Source organism: Prunus persica, chromosome G7 (genome assembly GCF_000346465.2).
Source record: "Prunus persica cultivar Lovell chromosome G7, Prunus_persica_NCBIv2, whole genome shotgun sequence".
NCBI classification, from domain to species: Eukaryota; Viridiplantae; Streptophyta; class Magnoliopsida; order Rosales; family Rosaceae; genus Prunus; species Prunus persica.
The window spans coordinates 1,677,152-1,696,066 of NC_034015.1; the positions used below are offsets into that span (position 1 = coordinate 1,677,152).

The following is an 18,915-nucleotide window of genomic DNA, read 5'->3' on the forward strand; positions in this document are numbered from 1 at the left end:
TAGACTTTGAAGGACATACATAAAGTAATAGAATTCGGTGGATTTTGATGGAATTTAAAGGGGATTTCAAGCCAAAACAATCCTAGCCACCAAAAAATAAGTATAATTGTATTTTGAATTTAAAGGGTGACTTAAATGTTAAAATGGTCCCTGTGTAACTGTCTTTTACCTATTTGGCCAATTTAGTCCCTGTGTTTTCAATTTGGTTGATTTAGTCCTTGTGTTTTACTCCGTTAGTCAATATTGGCCATTCCGTTAAATTGCTATTTAAAGAAGAGGGTTTAGAGTTTGGGTTTCCAAATTTTATTTTTTTTTTAATTTAAAATTTTCTTATTTTGTTAATCTTTTTTTTTTTTTAATAGTAACAAAAATAAGCACAAGGCAGTGCAACAGTAGGCTAGCGGGTAAGCTTGATAAGATAAAGGATAAGCATGATTGCAAGAGCCAACAATCCATTTGTTAATGTTCATCCTTCTTTTCATGGCTGCTAGGACCTTTTTGCTCTTTCTAATGTTTTCATCCACCCTATGGATTGTATTATGGGCATGTAGAAGAGACTGACGGCGTTGATGCAGATCGAATAAGTTTTTTTATTAGAGGGTTTGAATCGGTGGTGATCAATCGGAGAATTTGTGGCTTGCAGTCCTTTATTTTGTTTATCATTAAAGTGAACTTGTAATTTCTTTATTGGGTTATTTACTGTAGACATCCTTGAACTTGGCCTCCATTTGCAATTGGGTCCGTGAACTTTTTTTTGAGGCAATTACATTCTTTAGCTGGACAAACAGTTGCAATTACGTCTTGCCATCCAAATCTATCAATTTGTCCGTCCAAATTATGGGTAAAAGCGTCCTTTCAGTTAGCATGGATGAACTGCTCCTTCTTCCAGAATTATTTACTGTGCTGGAGAAAAAGTAAATTTAAAAAAATAATAATAATAACAAGAACAAATATATCTTAAAGAATAAAATAACAAAAAATTCAAAAAAAATAAAAACTAGAACAAGAACAGTAGCACCAAACCCAGAAAAAGGCACCCCCATCTCATCTTCCCCAACCCCCATCCCAACCTCCCCTTCCCCATACCCACCTTCGATGCTTAGTGACGGAGGAAACCCGTTCACCCTGCCCACCCGATGACTGCCACAGTGATGGACGACCTCGATTTCTTCAACTTCAGTGAGGTTTGTGGGTCCGATCGCACCCGAAATCAGCCGTTCGTCGATCTCAGCCGAAACGAGCACGCCGGCGAGATTCCGAAGGAGATTACAGGCATGCGGATATTGAATTACCTCAACCTCTTGAGAAACCATCTGGTGGGTAGCATCCCTTCGTCCATATCCACAATGCAGAGCTTGACATCTGTGGACTTTTTCCTATAACAATCTTTCGGGTTTGGTTCCGGGTACTGGTCAGTTCAGTTACTTTACACTTCCTTTCTGGGCAATCTTGATCTCTACGGTCCCTATTTAGTTCCGTGCAAAGATGGGGTTACTAATGGCACCCACCAACCACATGTCAAAGGGTCCCTTACTGCTTCTCTGAAGCTTTTGCTTGTTATTGGTTTGCTTTTGTGCTCCATCATATTCACTGTTGCTGCAATCATCAAAGCCCGGTCTTTGAAGAAAGCGAGCGAGTCCCGGGCTTGGAAATTGACTAACCGTATGGATCTCATTAATGCTCCCCCTTTTTCCTTTTTTTTATTTTTTTATGCCCTTATTTTCTAAGGAAGATCATTAAAAAAAAAAAAAAAAGGAAAGGAAATCTGGAACTTGGTGGTTGAGAAGAAGAATTTGAGATTTTTTTTTGTTTTTTTTGTTTCTTCTTCTGGTGTAGAAATAGCATCTGGGTTTTCATCTTCAACTTGATGGGTTTTAATTCCCCCTCTCTCCAATGCTGAATTGAATTTTATTTCGTTCAAAACGACGAAAAGTCGAATATACCCCGAACAAGAAGATCACATGACACTCACATGGTCAATCTCGACGGATTCTATTACGGCAGGACCTAATTGTAACTGATTATCTAATTAAAGGATATAATTGCCTTAAAAAAAAGGTTACGGACCCAATTGCAACTGGGGCCATAGTTCAAGGACGTCTACAGTAAATAACCCTTTCTTTATTTATTTAAAACAATTACAGTTTTTTAAAAAAATTAATTTTTAAAACTTTAGTGAACTTTTTTAACAATAATTTAACGGAATGGACAACATTAGCTAATGGAGTAAAATACAAGGACTAAATCGGCCAAATTAAAAACATTGAAACTAAATTGGCCAAATAGTTAAAACATAGGGACTATTTTGATATTTAAGCCTTTCAAATATATCCGTGGTGCACATTCAAAATACAACTATACTTATTTTTTATCCTTTTATTTTAAAATTAATAGAGAGAGTCCTATTTTCATGAAATACAAGCATCATTTTCTCCCTTTCAATACTTAAAAAACAAAAATAGAAAATAACAAATTGACACAAGCCTGAGCCAAGGGATTTTAGTTCTAATAATAAAAGTTGCTTTAAATGGTGTTTAGATTTTAGTTTCAATCTTATCGATTCTCAATCGTTTGTCATGTTCCTTCTATGATTCTCTCTCTCCCATTTATCTAATCTTTCTCTTGTCTTTCGTTTTTTTGCCAAAATCTTTCTCTACTCTTTCATTAAAAATATAAAAAATCAATAGGTTTTTACAGGGCATTTGATATTTTGACGCCAACTTTTCCCTCGGCGGCCGAATAAAAAGCGGGTAAATTTGGTATTGGATTGGGTTTCTTTTCTTTTTTCTTTCAGTGAGTAAACTGGATTTTCCATTTTTCATTTCTGTAAATAAATAATTAGAGCATAAGATTTTGTATCTATATAATATATATAATTTTTGACTGGTTCCCTGGGAGATTGCTTTTGTCCCAGGTCCGTTGAAGATTGGAACTTTGGCTACCCTTCCAAAAATGCAAATAACTTTGTTTCTCTTTCTCTGTCTCTTTCACTTGTTTTGGACTTCCTATTCCTACCAAAAGCTAATAGAAGCATTCACCAAAGAAATCACTTTACACCTCTGCGTTGCAGTAATATCTATTCTTACTTTTCAATCACTATTATCAACTGTCACAAAAAGTCGTTGTCTTGGACCCAAGAATCCAAACCCAGTGCCATCATTCTCTCTTATCTCGGAATTGTTTAAAAGACCCAGATTGATTTCCTTTTTCTTTCTCTGTTTCAATGATATAGTAATTCTGACATAGACGAAACAGAGTATTTGTGTGTTTGGTTTGTGGGTGTGCTTGTTGATATGCAAAGCTCTGGTAATGTTGGTGGTGGAAGGAAATGTTTTTGGGGGTTTAGAAGCTTGATTCAGAGGAAGCAAGTTGATTCAGTTCATGTGAGGAGCGAGGGGCATCATCAGTTGGCTAGGAAATTATCTGTCACTGACCTCATTGCCATTGGTAATTGCATTAACTTGTTTCTCACGTGTTGTTTTGAAATGGGTTTTGCTTTGTTTGTTTCTCACGTGTTGTTTTGAAATGGGTTTTGCTTTGTTTTTCTTATTAGCTTGTTCTAAGTTCATTTAAGTTTATGGTATCGGCTAATGTGGCTAATTCAGTTATGTTTTCTTGTGCTGTTCTCTGTAAAGTGAAAGTATTTTGTTCCTGAAGTCCCTGTTTAATGGTTTGCTAGCAGTTTCTCTTTCTTTTTCAAATGTATAATGGGTTTGCTGCATTTGGTCTTTTGCAATTGCTTGGAAAAAATTTCTCTTAGGCTATTCCTCCCTGTATTAAATTAATTTTCTTGTGTTAAATATAAAACAAAAACCATGTGAAAGCGTTCTGCCTCATGATAGGTTCATTGTTTGTTTCATTGGTTGTTTAGAACTATTTATCATCAAGAAATACTAGGATCATTTTTGCAATGTCTTTGTCTACACCAAACACAGGATAGTACTATTTTCATTATCCAGCTTCTTAGTCCGACATTACACTAAAGGCAGGACAAGTCTTATCCAGCTTAGACCAAGCCAAGCCAATCCAGGACAGTCCCTAAGCATAGTCCATGCCAAGACAGTCCGGCGTACCAAACGGGGCCTTAGGGCTTTAGATAAAACCTATCTGAGTACGTTAACATAATTTTTCACTAGAAACTGGAATACGATGCTCTTTGATGTTTAAGTGAGATATATATTATTTCTCTGATTTTCATTATTACATCGATCTGAAATTTTTTCCAACTTATGCTTAAAACCTAAGCCCTTTTATTTTTCCCTGTGGTTTTCATTTCCCTACAATCATAGAGATCATTCAAGCATAGAGATCATTCTTTTAAAACTTCCTTTCAATCAGGAGTTGGAGCTACTATAGGTGCCGGAGTATATGTTCTTGTTGGCACAGTGGCTAGAGAGCATGCAGGACCTGCACTTACTATTTCATTTTTAATTGCTGGGATAGCTGCTGCACTCTCAGCATTTTGTTATGCGGAGCTTGCATGTCGTTGCCCATCTGCTGGAAGTGCCTATCATTATTCCTACATATGCGTTGGAGAAGGGTACTATAGAATCTTTTTAATCATTTGAATGTCAACAGAAGTCTCAACCTCAGTGCACTTTAATTTGTTTGATGAATTCATTTCTTGATGTAGGCAAATTGTAAAATAACTTGTTAGTAGATCAGTTCAAGGCATACTGGTTGAAAATTTTCTGACTTAAGTAAAAAGGAAATTTCTTTATTAGAATAAATTTTTGTAATTTTGAGAAAATGGTTAAACTATCCATTATATTGCTAAGTTCTTAATTTTTGTAATTCATGACAATTTTTCTTTTTATTTATGTGTATGAAACCTTCTCTTAGTGACTAACACAATAACATCTTGTGGTTGCCTTAGTGTTGCTTGGTTGGTAGGTTGGGCTCTGATTCTAGAATATACTATTGGTGGTGCAGCTGTTGCTCGTGGCATAACCCCAAATCTGGTAGTGTATTTTTGTGTCTTTGCTTGGCATCATCATATGCAATTGTGTTTATTTTGCAAATCTGGTATATATGTGTGTGTGTGTGTGTGTGTGTGTGTGTGTTGTTGTTGTGTTAGAATGTTAGAATGTTAGAATGCATTAAAACATATGTACGTGTAGAATGCATTGAAAAGAATAATAATAAATAATATGTATCTGTGAGGATCAGTTGTGAGTATCATTTGACCAGTTTTGCTTTTCGCTTTGCAATATTTGTAAAACAAGCCTTCTTTCTGACAATATATCTTGGCACATGACTGTGGAACGCCTAAAATACTTAAGTTATTGTATTAGCCCTGTGCTGCTCAAAACTTCCTCCTTTTTGTTATAATCAGTTCTTGTTGTATTGAAAAAGATGTCATCCCTCAGCCTTCCCAGGTCTATAAGGCTTCTCCAGATGCTTTCCATCAAGAAAACACTTGTCTCACTCAAACTGACTTTTTTTTATAGAACAATTGGAACAGAAATGTATTTTTTCTATGAGTTACAATATCTCTGATTGGGTTAGAGTGAAATAACCATATCTTTCCATCGATGAGTTAGAGTGTTAGTACAACTTTAAAAAAAATATTCTACTAAAGAATAAAGGAGGGCAAAGGTATGTGATGTTAGCAGCAGAGAAGTCTCCATCTGTTTTAATTCACCGTCATTCTTACAAGTTGTCATTGATTATTTTTTAAGTAATTTGTCTCTTCAAATTCAGTAGTTTTTATAGAAAACAGTGGGGGAGATCCTCAGTGCTAATAGATACTATATGGTTCTTCTGTTTCTTTATTCAGGCCTTGTTTTTTGGAGGTGTGGATAAGTTGCCTGCAATCTTGGCCCCTCATACCATCCCTGTGTTTGGTATTGTGGTTGATCCATGTGCAGCAGTATTAGTTCTTATCGTCACTTTTCTCTTGTGCACAGGGATAAAGGAGGTATTCTTTTTCCTAAACAATCATTCAATCTTTTTCATCTATTCAAGTTTTCTTTTTCTTTGTTGCATTTCTTACTAAAGCAAAGAACTCAATTTCTCAGAGTTCATTGGTACAAATGATTGTTACATCAGTAAACGTGTCTGTCATGCTTTTCATCGTGATAGCCGGTGGATATTTGGGTTTCAAAACTGGATGGGTTGGATATGAACTTCCCAGCGGGTAATGGGGTCTTGTTGTCTACACTTTGTTATATGATAATCTCACTAGACTACTGGTCTACCTCACATTGCGCTTTAATTTTTTAGGTACTTTCCCTTTGGAATAAATGGGATGTTTGCTGGGTCTGCTGTGGTCTTCTTTTCATATATTGGTTTTGATTCAGTTACCAGCACAGTTGAGGAGGTAAGAATTTTGTGTAGAAGATTATCGTGATGTGTGATTTAATGGTCAAATAAAATTTTATAAAATTTTTATTGTTGGGCTCCTGTTCAAGAATTTAAGAACGTATTATTTATGACAGGTGAAGAATCCTCAACGAGATTTGCCCCTCGGTATTGGAATAGCATTGTTTATATGTTGCATCTTGTATATGTTTGTATCTTTTGTTATTACGGGCTTAGTACCATACTATGCCTTAGATCCAGACACTCCCATCTCCTCAGTATTTGCGAGCTATGGGCTACATTGGGCAGTGTAAGCATATTTGCTTCCTGGTTCTGTTGTCACTCTGTTCTCCAGGATCGTGATATGCCTTCCATTTAAAATGAATTATTTTAAGATTCATATGCATATATTGCAGGTTTATTATAACAACTGGAGCAATTACTGCTCTCTTTGCAAGTTTGTTGGGTTCGCTTCTTGCCCAGGTGTGTTAATAGCACCTTCATTATTTTTATATTTTTTTTATTTAGCATAGTTATGAGCCTCTTTACAGTGGAGTTTTACTAATGCAGACTGGAGTTTTATTAAGTTTTTTCATTTACTCCTGCTTATTCAATTACATATTGGTCGATTCTTTTGGACTTTCCTGACAGTTTTGAAGAATTCTTCTTGAAGATTTTGTGTCAATGCCTAAAGAGTTTGCTGTTTTGTTTGCATTGCATTCCCATACTGAGAAAGGACTACAATACTCTTTTTAAGTCTAAAAAATCTTTAGGTTACCAGTCAAAATTTAGGAGGTAGCACTGATAGAATTTCTTTCACGAATTGGCTCATTCCATGGCCTTGTCCTTACTAATAGATTCTGAGTCTGATTTGCACCCAGACAAATGCTGTGCCTTAGTTTTTATTATATACCGGTACAGTCAGCCTTCAGATTAAGTATTCCTGTTATCATACGGTCATACCATGTTATAAGATAAGAGATGATAGAACTAGATAGAGTGAGACATCAGCCCTAGCGTGAATGTGTGTGCACTAATTTTACTAAGAAAATTGATAGTATTTAATTAATCTTTTGCTAGTTGCTGTTACAACATATCAACTGGGTTTAATATTTTGTGTCAAAGTGGCAACACATTATACTCCCATATTAATATCAATACATCCACACCCTAAAACTCCAATATATTGATGTGACGTAGATATATGTTTTTCTTTTGCATGTGCATAATATTTGGTCTCTGTTTGCTTGGATGTATTCAGCAGGAAATGGAGTTGTGTGATCCAGAATGCTATTTTAAACATTATGTGACAAGTAGAATTACCATTAACAGGAGATGATTATTGCTGACATTATATAAGTGTTAACCGGATTCTAAAGATAACAAAACATAAAAAAACAAACCCATTGCAAAATAATCTAAAAACTGTCGTTTACTTTTAACTATTCAGCAGCATATCATAGACTAATCTATCTTTAGTTGAAAAGGTATTTTGGGGAAGATAATGGATCTGTTCAATGGCCTACTATAAGTTTGTGCCACCAAAACCTTAATGGTGGTGTATCATCAATAGGTTTTTATATCTGCTATGCTTCTTAATGATTACCTTAATTTCCATTTATTTGGAGGTACTTATTATTGCAAATCAGAGATCTGTTCCACCTAATAATTCGAAATCTCTCATGTGTTTGATTTTCCAGCCACGGATACTGATGGCAATGGCTAGAGATGGATTGTTGCCGTCATTTTTTTCAGACATTAATAAAAACACCCAAGTTCCTGTGAAGAGCACGGTTACAACTGGTATCTTTGCAGCAGTTCTGGCATTCTTTATGGATGTTTCACAATTGGCGGGAATGGTAAGCTAACCAAAGTTTTGGACTGGAGATTTTAAGGATGATCACATTGTCTGTATAAATAATGAATTTAAAGATATTGATGTATAGAGAGATGAATCTTTATTGTCTTCTTGTTTTCACTCTAACATGTATGTATATATTCTGTGGATACAGGTTAGTGTTGGTACACTATTTGCATTTACAACTGCTGCAGTTTCAGTTTTGATACTCAGATATGTTCCACCAGATGAGGTGCCACTTTCATCATCACTTCAAGAGTCTATTAAGTCAGTATCATTGCGGTTTGGTCCTAATATTCAGGAAAGTGACAGCAAAAACCTTCAAAATCCTTCTGGCTCATCTGAGAATAATAGTCGATATTTACATGAAATTGGGGAGGCATCAATTGGCTATCCTCTGATTCAGAAAAGCATATCACAGGGTAATAGTGTCTTAAATTATTTGAAGTATGGGAAAACAAATATTTGACTTGAAATGTACATAAATCATGATGCTTTTGCTTTGGAGTGGACAGAGACCCTCACTAAACATGGGGGACTAAGAATAAGGAAAATGACTGATCACTGTAGTTTGGGTGCTTTTTCAATTAGATCTGTGTAGTTTTAATTTTTTTCAATCCGGTTCTAGTTAATTTTCTTTTACAATCAAGGAAAATTTAAGAATCCGTCAATTAGTTAGATGTTTTTTTTTTTTTTTAATCATATCAATATAGTTAGTTCATTTTCAATCTGGTCCCTGCCTTAACCTCCCACTTTCACCTGAGGCGCGCTACATTTCTGTCTAACTAATTGATGGATTCTTTAATTTTCCCTTGAATGTAAACGAAGCCTATGACAGCCTGATTGAAAAAGAATTAAAACTACAGAAACCTAAAAACACCCAAACTAAGGGACCAAATTGGTCATATTCTCTTAAAGTTAGGATAGTCTCATTTGCACTAGCCACTAGGATCTCATCCCATGTAAAATGAAGATTGCTTTAATTTAAATTGACTAAGTTTTTATCCTAGACAATTGGTGCAGGATCCATGTTTTTTAACTTATTGTGGTCTTCAAAATAAAATTTCTTTTTCTGCCACATTATCGCATTTAAGCTGATGTATAGTCTCATTAAAATTTTAATAGCATTCTTCTTCACCATTTCTGAACTCATTATGTCTTGACTTTCCCTTGCAAGATGAAACATTAAACAATAATACATATATATATATATATATATATATATAATAGATGATTATACTTCAAACTCAAATTCCAAATTAGAACTTTTCTGTTGGGTTGCGGGGAGGACACAGGTTTGGCTATTATGATCTTTGGTTTTTCTTTTCATAATATTGTACCTAGTGTGTATTTTTACATAATGGTACCTAGTGTGTATGGTTGAAATTTCTACCTAGGATGCACCTTATGCTTGTTTTCATTTTGAGATAAGGTTGAATATTTTCATGATAGTCCATTCATGATTCTTTCTGCTTTTAAAAGTGCAAACTTTTTCTCAATTTTTCATCTACAACATGTTAGGACCATGATGTTCCTCTTTTTGACTCATAATAATCATACAGAGAATCAAAATGAACAAACAAGACGGAAAATTTCTGCGTGGACCATAACTTTTCTCTGTATGGGGGTCTTTATCTTTGCATTTGCAGCTTCAGCTCAAGGCCTTTCCAGGTTTGTCATTTTTCCAGAGTACATTTTAAGCATGTTGAATTTTGATTAATGGCCTTTTTTGTATTTGACCAGAATTTTGACTCTAGATAGGTTTTTTGGTTTTTTTGACAAGAAACTTTGGTTAGCTTGATTTATATTGTTGGCCCATTCCCCAACAACTTAAGATTTTTGGATTTGTGGTGCTATAAAATCATATTGGATCACTGGTTTCCATAGATCCTGGCTCAAAAACTCTCGTCCCCATTCCCCATTGGTTTGTTAGTTTGCAAGTTCCAGAATGGGGTTGTGCCAATATATTTATAAATTATATCTGTGTGGGGTTGTACCAATGTACTCATAAAAAGTGTACTGTATTGGATGCGCATTATTTTTCATCATTATTTTTTTTTTTTTTTGTGATTCCTTTATGGATTTTAATCATTTTACTCTTTGATCTAGATCTATTGATAGACACGAAAAGGAATCAAACTTTATGGTGATTCCTTTTCATCATTTTTTTTTTTTGTTAATTGTACAATGTTTAATGTTTGATAATCCTAGGCATGTTACGTGCATATTGTAACCTACGTGGTAAAAGAGAAGATTAGTCCAAATGTCAAATATCACCTGGAATCTCCATTTCCTTCATAGTTCGATTCAATCCATGAAAATTTGCTTATCTGGCATTTGTCCATGCAGCCGAAATGCTTCTTATCACACACATTTAGTTTATAAGACAACATTACACTGGGTTTAGCTTACTAGTATAGAGAAAACAAGCCTGAATTTCACAAATCCAGAATCCAACAAGAGGAAATCTATTTTGAAAAACTCTTAACATTAGATTTGACCAGCATTCTATTAAATATCTGGGCTCTTTATGCTTCAGGTGTATTCCATAATAAACATATGCAGTTTTTTCTCTGTAAATCATATGTGAACAGGGATGAGATCAGAGATTCGCACATGCATATCTTACAATTTCATCGGATTTAGTTTAATGCATAATAACTTTGTCCCAACTTATTGATTGTGCCAGCATTCTTCGCTTCACTGTGTGTGGAGTATGTGGAGCTCTCCTGCTGTGCTGCTTAATTGTGCTGACCTGTACAGATCAAGATGACGGAAGGCACAGCTTTGGACACACTGGAGGTACAAGTAATTTCTATCATTAGTCAGTGTTGATGGGTCCGTACACTAGAAATTTTGGTCTCTAAGTTTTCTGCTAGTGCTGAGGATGGACTTCATCCTCGGAATTTAAGCAAACTATTTATTAAACTCAATGTAGTTTAGTAATCCGTAACCTTTATGTTACTACATTGCAACCTTCAAAAGTTAAACCCAATCTTTAGAATTAGTTGGGAGGGGTAAAATGCAGTTGATGAATTCAGAAGTCTGGTGTGGTTGTACACGCAGGTGAAAGCCATAGATATTTCTCATTAACTGCTGACGTAACAAACGTTTTTTTCCCCCTCTCCAGGTTTCACTTGTCCATTTGTTCCATTCTTACCTGCTGCTTGCATTCTCATAAATACCTACTTGCTAATTGATCTTGGGTGAGTGCTCCCTTCCCCTCCAGACACACACAAATAATCAAATTCACGTTCAAACACAAAATCTGAATATATTTATCTATATCTTTCCAAGTATGTTATATTCACGACTGGTTATTTGTTTCCTATTTAACTCACAGAGCTGCCACATGGATCCGCATCTCTGTATGGTTTGCCATAGGAGCAGTGGTATACTTGTTTTACGGCCGGAGCCATAGTTCACTTTTCAATGCAGTTTATGTGCCCTCCGCTTATGCTGATGAGCTGTATCGTTCCTCATCAGACTATCTGTCCTAGTCTTTATCCAGGACAAGAACAACACTCACCCCAAGTTAGGTGACAGATGTGTTTATCACTTTTCAAGTTTTATCATGTAAATTTTTAAAATGGAACTTCCGAACAGAATTGTTCATCTCATTGTAAAATAATCTTCTTCGGGTGGTTCGGGAAGTGTTGTGCAAAAACATGTAAATAGTTTAATTTAATTAATGTATCTCAATTTGTTCTAAATTCACAGTAGGTAGGTCTTGAACGAAAGGATAAAATTCAGAGAAAATCAAGCTCTGTTTTCTTCAACGCTGGAACTATAACTACTTTTACGCATACATATTGCTCTTCTTGGACAACCCTTCAAATGTTGAAAAGTTCTGTTGACAACATTCATATGAAAAGCACCTGTGTAGGCCAACCTTTTTTGTACACAGATAAACTTCATCTTCTACTTCACTATGAAGAAACTTGTTTCGAACGAAAAATCAATATTTTCTTTTCTTCAGTTGTGAAAACATAAAGAATCAAAAAAACAAAATCTTCCATTTAGCATTTGTTGCAACTTCAAAGGATTTTAATCATTTTACTCTTTGATCTAGATCTATTGATAGACACGCTAAGCAATTACTATTTGAGAAGCAGGGGGCGGAATAGAAGTGCTTACCTCAGGAATATCGAGAGGAGCTTGATCAGGTACTATTTGAGAAGCAAGGGGCGGAATCGGTTTAGCACCATCAATAAAACTAGCAGGTTCAAATTTGGCCAAAGTAGTGGTTTTGGCCAAGGCTGGAGTTTCTTCCAAATCAGTAGTTTCATCCAAAACAGTAGGCTCAACTGGTTCCACTGTTGCTTACCCTTGTATCAAACCATCCACAACAATTTCTCCTTGTAAATCTAGCCAGTCATTTCATGCACTACTAGTCTCCCCTTGAAGGACATGCTTGCATGTATTAGAGAAGAACATATTATTCTCAATGAAGGTAACATCCATAAACACATAGAGATGTCGAGTAGGAGGATGATAGCACCGATAGCCTTTCTGGTGAGGAACGAAACCCAAAAAGACACAGTGAAGAGCACAATGGTACAACTTGCTCCTCTGATTCTTATGGAGGTGAACATAGGCGACACATCCAAACACTTTTGGAGACAAAGTCAACATAGAAGAGACCGAAACATGATGGGTCAGTACTTGCATAGGAGTTTGGAAATCTAGAACTCGTGAAGGTAGACGATTCAAGTGATAGACTTGTTCACCTGTTTTATATTTGTTCCTGTGATGGTAGGGTAAAGTTCCCCATTGTCTCGAAAATCATTGACTGGTCAACAAGTCAACTTTCTTTTGTGTGCGAGCGTGTCCTTGCTAGCAATGAAAATCCTAGCAAACTTCTTTGAAATAGATAACTTGTGCCCCAAGTTACTAATTTCTAAACAAGCGATTGTGAATTTGGGTGAGGAATATCTCGCAAGTAAGTTCTTTTCTTGCCTCAGACTGGTGAAAACTTCACAATTTTTCACAGTACAAAAATGGTAGTTCTGGCCAGAATAAATGATAAGAAAGTGACTGTTTTTAGACAGAACTGCCTTTTTACAAAGCTCAAAAAGGAAAGGCCAACTCTAAAAAGAGTGTTGGACTGCAATTTCTGCCTGGATAGATGCTTCTGATCCAGGCTGGACTAGATATGTCTGTGCTGGATTGAACTATCAACACCTTCAGCTGTCAAGTTTCAGCTGTAAATCGATACCAACGTTAGAGTGTTGCAGAGCTTTAATCTATTTCAAGCCCTGAAAGGCTTTTTGAACAGGCAGAATTGGGACTTCTTCAGTCTGGAATGGGTAGAAGTGGCTGGTTTTGATGATTACTAAGGTGAAACCACACTGTAGTACATGTTCTGCTTGATCAGGGCTCCCCATAAATTTGTTGAGGTTTTCATATTTGTAAAACCCAAACTCTGTTTGATTTGGATTATGCTGAACCAAATTTGTAACGAGAGAAATCTCGCTTTGAATGACTATTTCTCTGAAACTGAACTGAGGTTGAAGATTCTGGATTATAGTTGACTTGTTTCTTGTGGCTCGATGAGCTTTTTGTTGCTTCAGTGTTTTGAAGGCTTTTGAGATCAAGTGATCATTTTGAGTTTTTTATTTTTGATTGATTTTTTGGCTGTCTTTTGATCTGTTGACCTCCTCTCATATTTATAGGAAATGCTGGAGTGAGATTTCTAATCTTTAAAATGGGCGGCAGATTTTCTAAAAAACAGGATTTTTTTTATTTTTAAATTTTAAAGAAAAGGGAAGTTATTTATTCTGGCAAATAAACCATCAACAGTCAGTTCTAAAGCAATCACTTCCCTGCTTTTCTTGAAAGAAAACTTAATCCTTCTTCATTTTTAACTACTCTTTGTAAGAGTTCAATCTACCGTGATGGTTAGTTTGATTTTCCAGATGAACAACTCTCTGTTTCCTACTTATTTTTTTTTAAAAAAATACAGCCTGCTTATCCCTTGAAAATGGTGCCTGCTCTAGAGCAGAAATTTTTCTGAATATAGGAAAGGGATTTTGATCTTCTTTTGACTGAAAAGGCTAGAGAATTTTGCCTATTTAGGACCTACCTTCATTAACTCCCTATCAACCCAGTTGAAATTGCTGACTTTTCAAAATCAGGAAGTCACGTGGGTTTGTTTCTATTTTGGGCTTTTCTCTTTTCATTTGATCATTCCAAGCCCAGGTTGAGTTTTGGGACTGTGGGCTGAGCAAATCACATGTACTGGGCTTTCTTCCAATCTTGGGTCTATTCTTGGTAACCTAATAAATCTGACTTGGGCTTGGGTTGATTTCTTTTCTTTGTTTTTCAAAGCCCAATTTTATCTTTGTGGGCTGACAGATCCTAGGTTGGGCCGTCTTTATTTCAGGCTTTCGGTTCCAATTTAAATGAAACAGCCCAAACTGCTTGGATTATGATATTGCTTCGTCTTTATTTCAGCCCTGGGTTGGGTGTGCAGAACTTTGGGCCAAACAAGACTGTATAGGTAACATCATCCATCCATAACCGCTTTGGAATTGACACACCAAGCAACAGAGCATGGGCAGTGGCAATGATATGCCCATTTTTACATTTAGCAACCTCATTATGTTGTGGTGTCTGAGGACAAGTAGTCTCATGGAGAACACCCTGAATATGGAAAAACTAAGATAAAGTTGAATTTACAAATTCTCCACCATTTTATCGGATCAAAAAACTTTGATAGGGAATATAAATTGAGTTTGAATCATCTGATAAAAACCCGGAAAGATAGTGACCACGCCACTTTTGTGTTTCATCCCATATAACCACGTCATACGAGTGCAATCATCCACAAATAACATAAACCAACAAACAACCAAGGCAGTAGAAATAGGGGAAGGACCTCAAACATCAAAATGAACTATATCAAATGGCATTAGGCATTTATTACAACTTAGGGTAGAATACACGATGACTCTTAGCTAAAATACAAGTTTGACATTGGAAGGCAGACTCAGAAACGCCACTAAATAATGCAGAAAACAAATGCCGTAATAACCGAAGGAGACATGACAAAAACGGTAATGTATCAACCAAATCCAATGATGATGAGAAGTTTCGGCGGTACTAGTACAAAGAACCCGACTAGTTGCCACGTCATCCACAAAATAAAGCCCAACCATTTTAGTACCATGACCAAAGATCTCTAGAGTCTGGATATCTTGTAGTAAAACAATAGATGTATACATCAACACAACACAATTTAACTGCTCAGTAACTTGTGGCACAGATAATAGATTGCCAGACAAAGATGGAACCAGTAACACTTCGTCTAATGGTAAAATAGGTGTCAAGAGTACAGAACCAACCCTTGTGATAGGAGCAGTAGGATTATTAGTAGTTAGAACATGATCACGATGAGGCAGGAGAATATTAGAGAATAAATCAAAATTATACATCATATGGTCAGTAGTACCAGAGTCAATAATCCAACCTGCATCGACTACATCATGAGCAAGGAAAGCCTTGCCAAAGTTCCTGGAGACGACGGAGGTGCAAGAGAATGTAGGGTACCCGTATGGCTGAAGTAGAGGCGGTGGCCAGGTGGTAATGTCGAGTAGAGATGTCGACTGCAGGGGTAGTGGCGTCGACCATATGAGCTTTGCCACCCAATTGTTCCTTTTTCAAATGCCTCCGTGATTTTTCCCATTCTAGGACCCAATGCAACTCCTAGCAAGTGTCTATAGTATGCCTTCGATCACCACAGTGATCACACTTTAGTTTGTCTTTCTCTGCAGAAGTTAGGTGACGAGACTGAGCAGAGAAAGAATCAGATCATGAAGCCCGAGAAACCAGAGCAGTGTTTTTGGAAGCAAACACAAGAATTTCCCCAGGCTTGGTACTAGATCCAAGCACATTGAGCCTCATGACGGACCATAAAAAATACATTCTCAATACTCGGAACCTTATCACTCCTCGTAAAATCTAGCCTCCACTATGTTGGCTGAAGCCATGAAAGGCAGTGAGTCAGCCTAAACTAGTTCCACGCTCCCATCCTCGTGCCAAAATTGTAGCGTTTGATGAAGCGAGGAAGGGACACACATACTTCCGTGGATCCAATCTTGACCCAACAACGCACTAAAGTGAGCCATTGTTTCCACCATGAAGAAGGTTATCATCCTAACCTTTTTCCCTACTTTGACTTGGAGTATGATGATTTCCTTTGATCTTGTAGTATCTCCCACAAAGCCACTAACCGTTGTCTCGGTCGAGATTAGTTCATCTAAATTTTTCTTCAATTTCTTCATCACCGAGGCGAGGAGGATGTTCACCATGGCTCCTGTGTCAACTAGAACTTTTCTCACTGAACCCTATCAAAATGAGCCCTTATGTATAAAGGTTTAAGGTGGGAATCCATCCTCTTGGTGGGCATTTCAAGCACACCTTCTATGGTGCTTTCTCCCCCAAACTTGGCACCACAATTTGAGGCTGAGCTACCTCCGCCTTCGGAACTTCTCGCGTCACCTCGATTTCCTTTGGTTCTCCCATCTGATCCATGGATTCAACTTCATCGAAAATATCCCTATTCATGGAGTTTGGTTGACCTTGTCGAGCTTCTATCTTTGCCTTGTGCTCCAAGGCCAAGTTCTCGAACCAAGTCAATCTGGTTGAGGAGCTGGCCAACCAAGTTATTTTGGTCATCCACTCTTTGAGTCAGCTGGTCAACTCTAAGACTAAGGTATGCTTAGCTTCGTGGATCAGGAGGAGAGAATTGTGTGGAGCCCAATTACACATGGGTTAGGGTTTTGTTGGAGGTGTACACGGGTGTATACATCGAGCGCCGCGGTAAAGGAGGGAAGGAATGAAGTTGTTCCACAATAGAGCCGAGGTTGTTAGTGGCGGTAAGTTGGTCGTGGCCCATGGCGGCAATGAGATTGTCATGAGATGCAGTGCCTCCTTGGATGACGGAACCTAGATGGGAAGCTCCTCCTTGTGTCGTTGCGGGGTTGTGGTTGTGGATCTTGAATATGGCTGTAAGGCTATGTAGGAAATGGCTAGTTGACTGCCTCCTCTTGTGGCTACAAGGCGATGCTGCTGGAACGGTGCTCTCAATGAGAAGGAAGACAGTGGCAGAGCCAAGTGGCCGAAGCCGTGTGTTGTGACACTTAACCATGTGGGAGAGAGGAGAGAGAGAGTGGCGACGGCAAGGGGAGAGAGGGTTTTTTCGGGTGAGAAAGCGTTACCTCAAATGTCTTGTATGGCTAGGTATTTATAGCCTCCTTGTGTGCTAGAGGTTTGGAAGAATAATCCTTATTTGGTTTGGATTATTCTTCCCAAAAAGATGATATGAATTACTTCAAGAGATTTGGTGGAGTTTGATTTCTTGATTTAGGGAGATATTCCTATCTTACATTAAGGCCCCGTTTGGTTCATGGGAAAGGAGAGTTGGGGATGAGAAATCAATTGCTTTCCCATGTTTAGTAAGTGTAGGCATGAGAAATCGTTGCCTAGCCAATGGGAAAGTAAGGGGGAAAGTGAAACCATCCTCCCAACTTGGGTTTTGTTTTATCTCCTTATGGGAAAGTTTGGGAAAATGAGTCAATATTAAATAAACATTTTTCATGACCATTTTGTTCCCATTATCAATTTAGAATTACAACAAATCATTAAATACATTCTTTTTTTATTTGATTTAATATGGGTATAATTAAAAATTTATACAAACTTTGTTTTCCATTCCTACTCAAAACAAACATGGGAAAGGAAATAAGTGATATTTCCCGGTTACTTTCCTAGTATTACCAAATGTGAGAAATGAATCTTCTATTTCTTATCCCTTAGGAAATGACATGGGAAATAATTTTCTCTCAAATTCATTTTGTGAACCAAATGGGGTCTAAAAATAATTTCTTTAATTATATAGGAATTAATTTGCCCTAAGAAATTTTTTTTTCTATTTGTTATCTTGGTCGGTAAAATATATGTTCCCGCAATGTGTATCCAATCAAGTTATTACAATTATTTTGGTTGTTTTGCTGCCAATAAATGTGCTAGCATTTTCATATGAGTCATCATCACGATTGCCAATTGATTGACTTTCATTTTACACATTTTTTAAATGTGTATTTTAAAAGTTGAGCAGTATGGGTGATTCAAATTTCGTCCGTATCTCAATAAAGTTGAGTAGCAAAAGAATTCTGGATAAAGTCTTCAATTCCATTCGTACACGCATTAGTAACTTATTTATTTACTCCAAACGATAAGATATTTTATTCCATAGCCATATATCAAAAAATAATAAATACATCATGAAGCAACCAAAAGGGGAGTGAGAGTGCTTTTTTCAGGTAGTGGTGTGGTAGGATTCATTTAAGTTCATGAGTTGTTTTAGTGTTTCAGTTATGTTGAGTTTATAGGCTTTTTTTGGGCTTATAGTAAATTATAGTGATGTCGACTAGTAATTTTAGTGTGGTTTTTGTTTATTTAGTTTTGTTTTTCACATGTTAATTAGTTACCCTCTTAAAATTGTTATTTTAAATGTCACGTTGATATCTTTAATTATATTGTTGCATTTTATCTAAAGAAGTTTATATTTGATATAAATAAAAAATAAAAAAAGGGGAGTCGGAGAGCAGCCAGCAACTCTGAGCTGCATGATTGCAATTCCTTGGCCCTTTTACTTTTTACCAAATATAATCTCATCTTCTATTCCATGCCAATTATTTAAAAACTGTTCACACGGCATCACATTGTGATGGATGAGTCATTATCCAAAC

The 18,915-nt window shown here is 36.6% G+C and overlaps 1 protein-coding gene across 1 annotated transcript; it reads left to right on the forward strand.

Annotated features, from left to right (window-relative positions):
- On the forward strand, positions 2,494-11,990 carry LOC18771617 (cationic amino acid transporter 4, vacuolar). Its single transcript, XM_007202867.2, has 14 exons — positions 2,494-3,447; positions 4,339-4,540; positions 4,877-4,961; positions 5,780-5,920; positions 6,021-6,139; positions 6,226-6,322; positions 6,441-6,613; positions 6,720-6,786; positions 8,004-8,162; positions 8,316-8,583; positions 9,724-9,832; positions 10,851-10,963; positions 11,292-11,367; positions 11,505-11,990. The coding sequence occupies exons 1-14, from the start codon at positions 3,294-3,296 to the stop codon at positions 11,659-11,661; spliced, it is 1,920 nt and encodes a 639-aa protein (XP_007202929.2). The 5' UTR covers positions 2,494-3,293; the 3' UTR covers positions 11,662-11,990.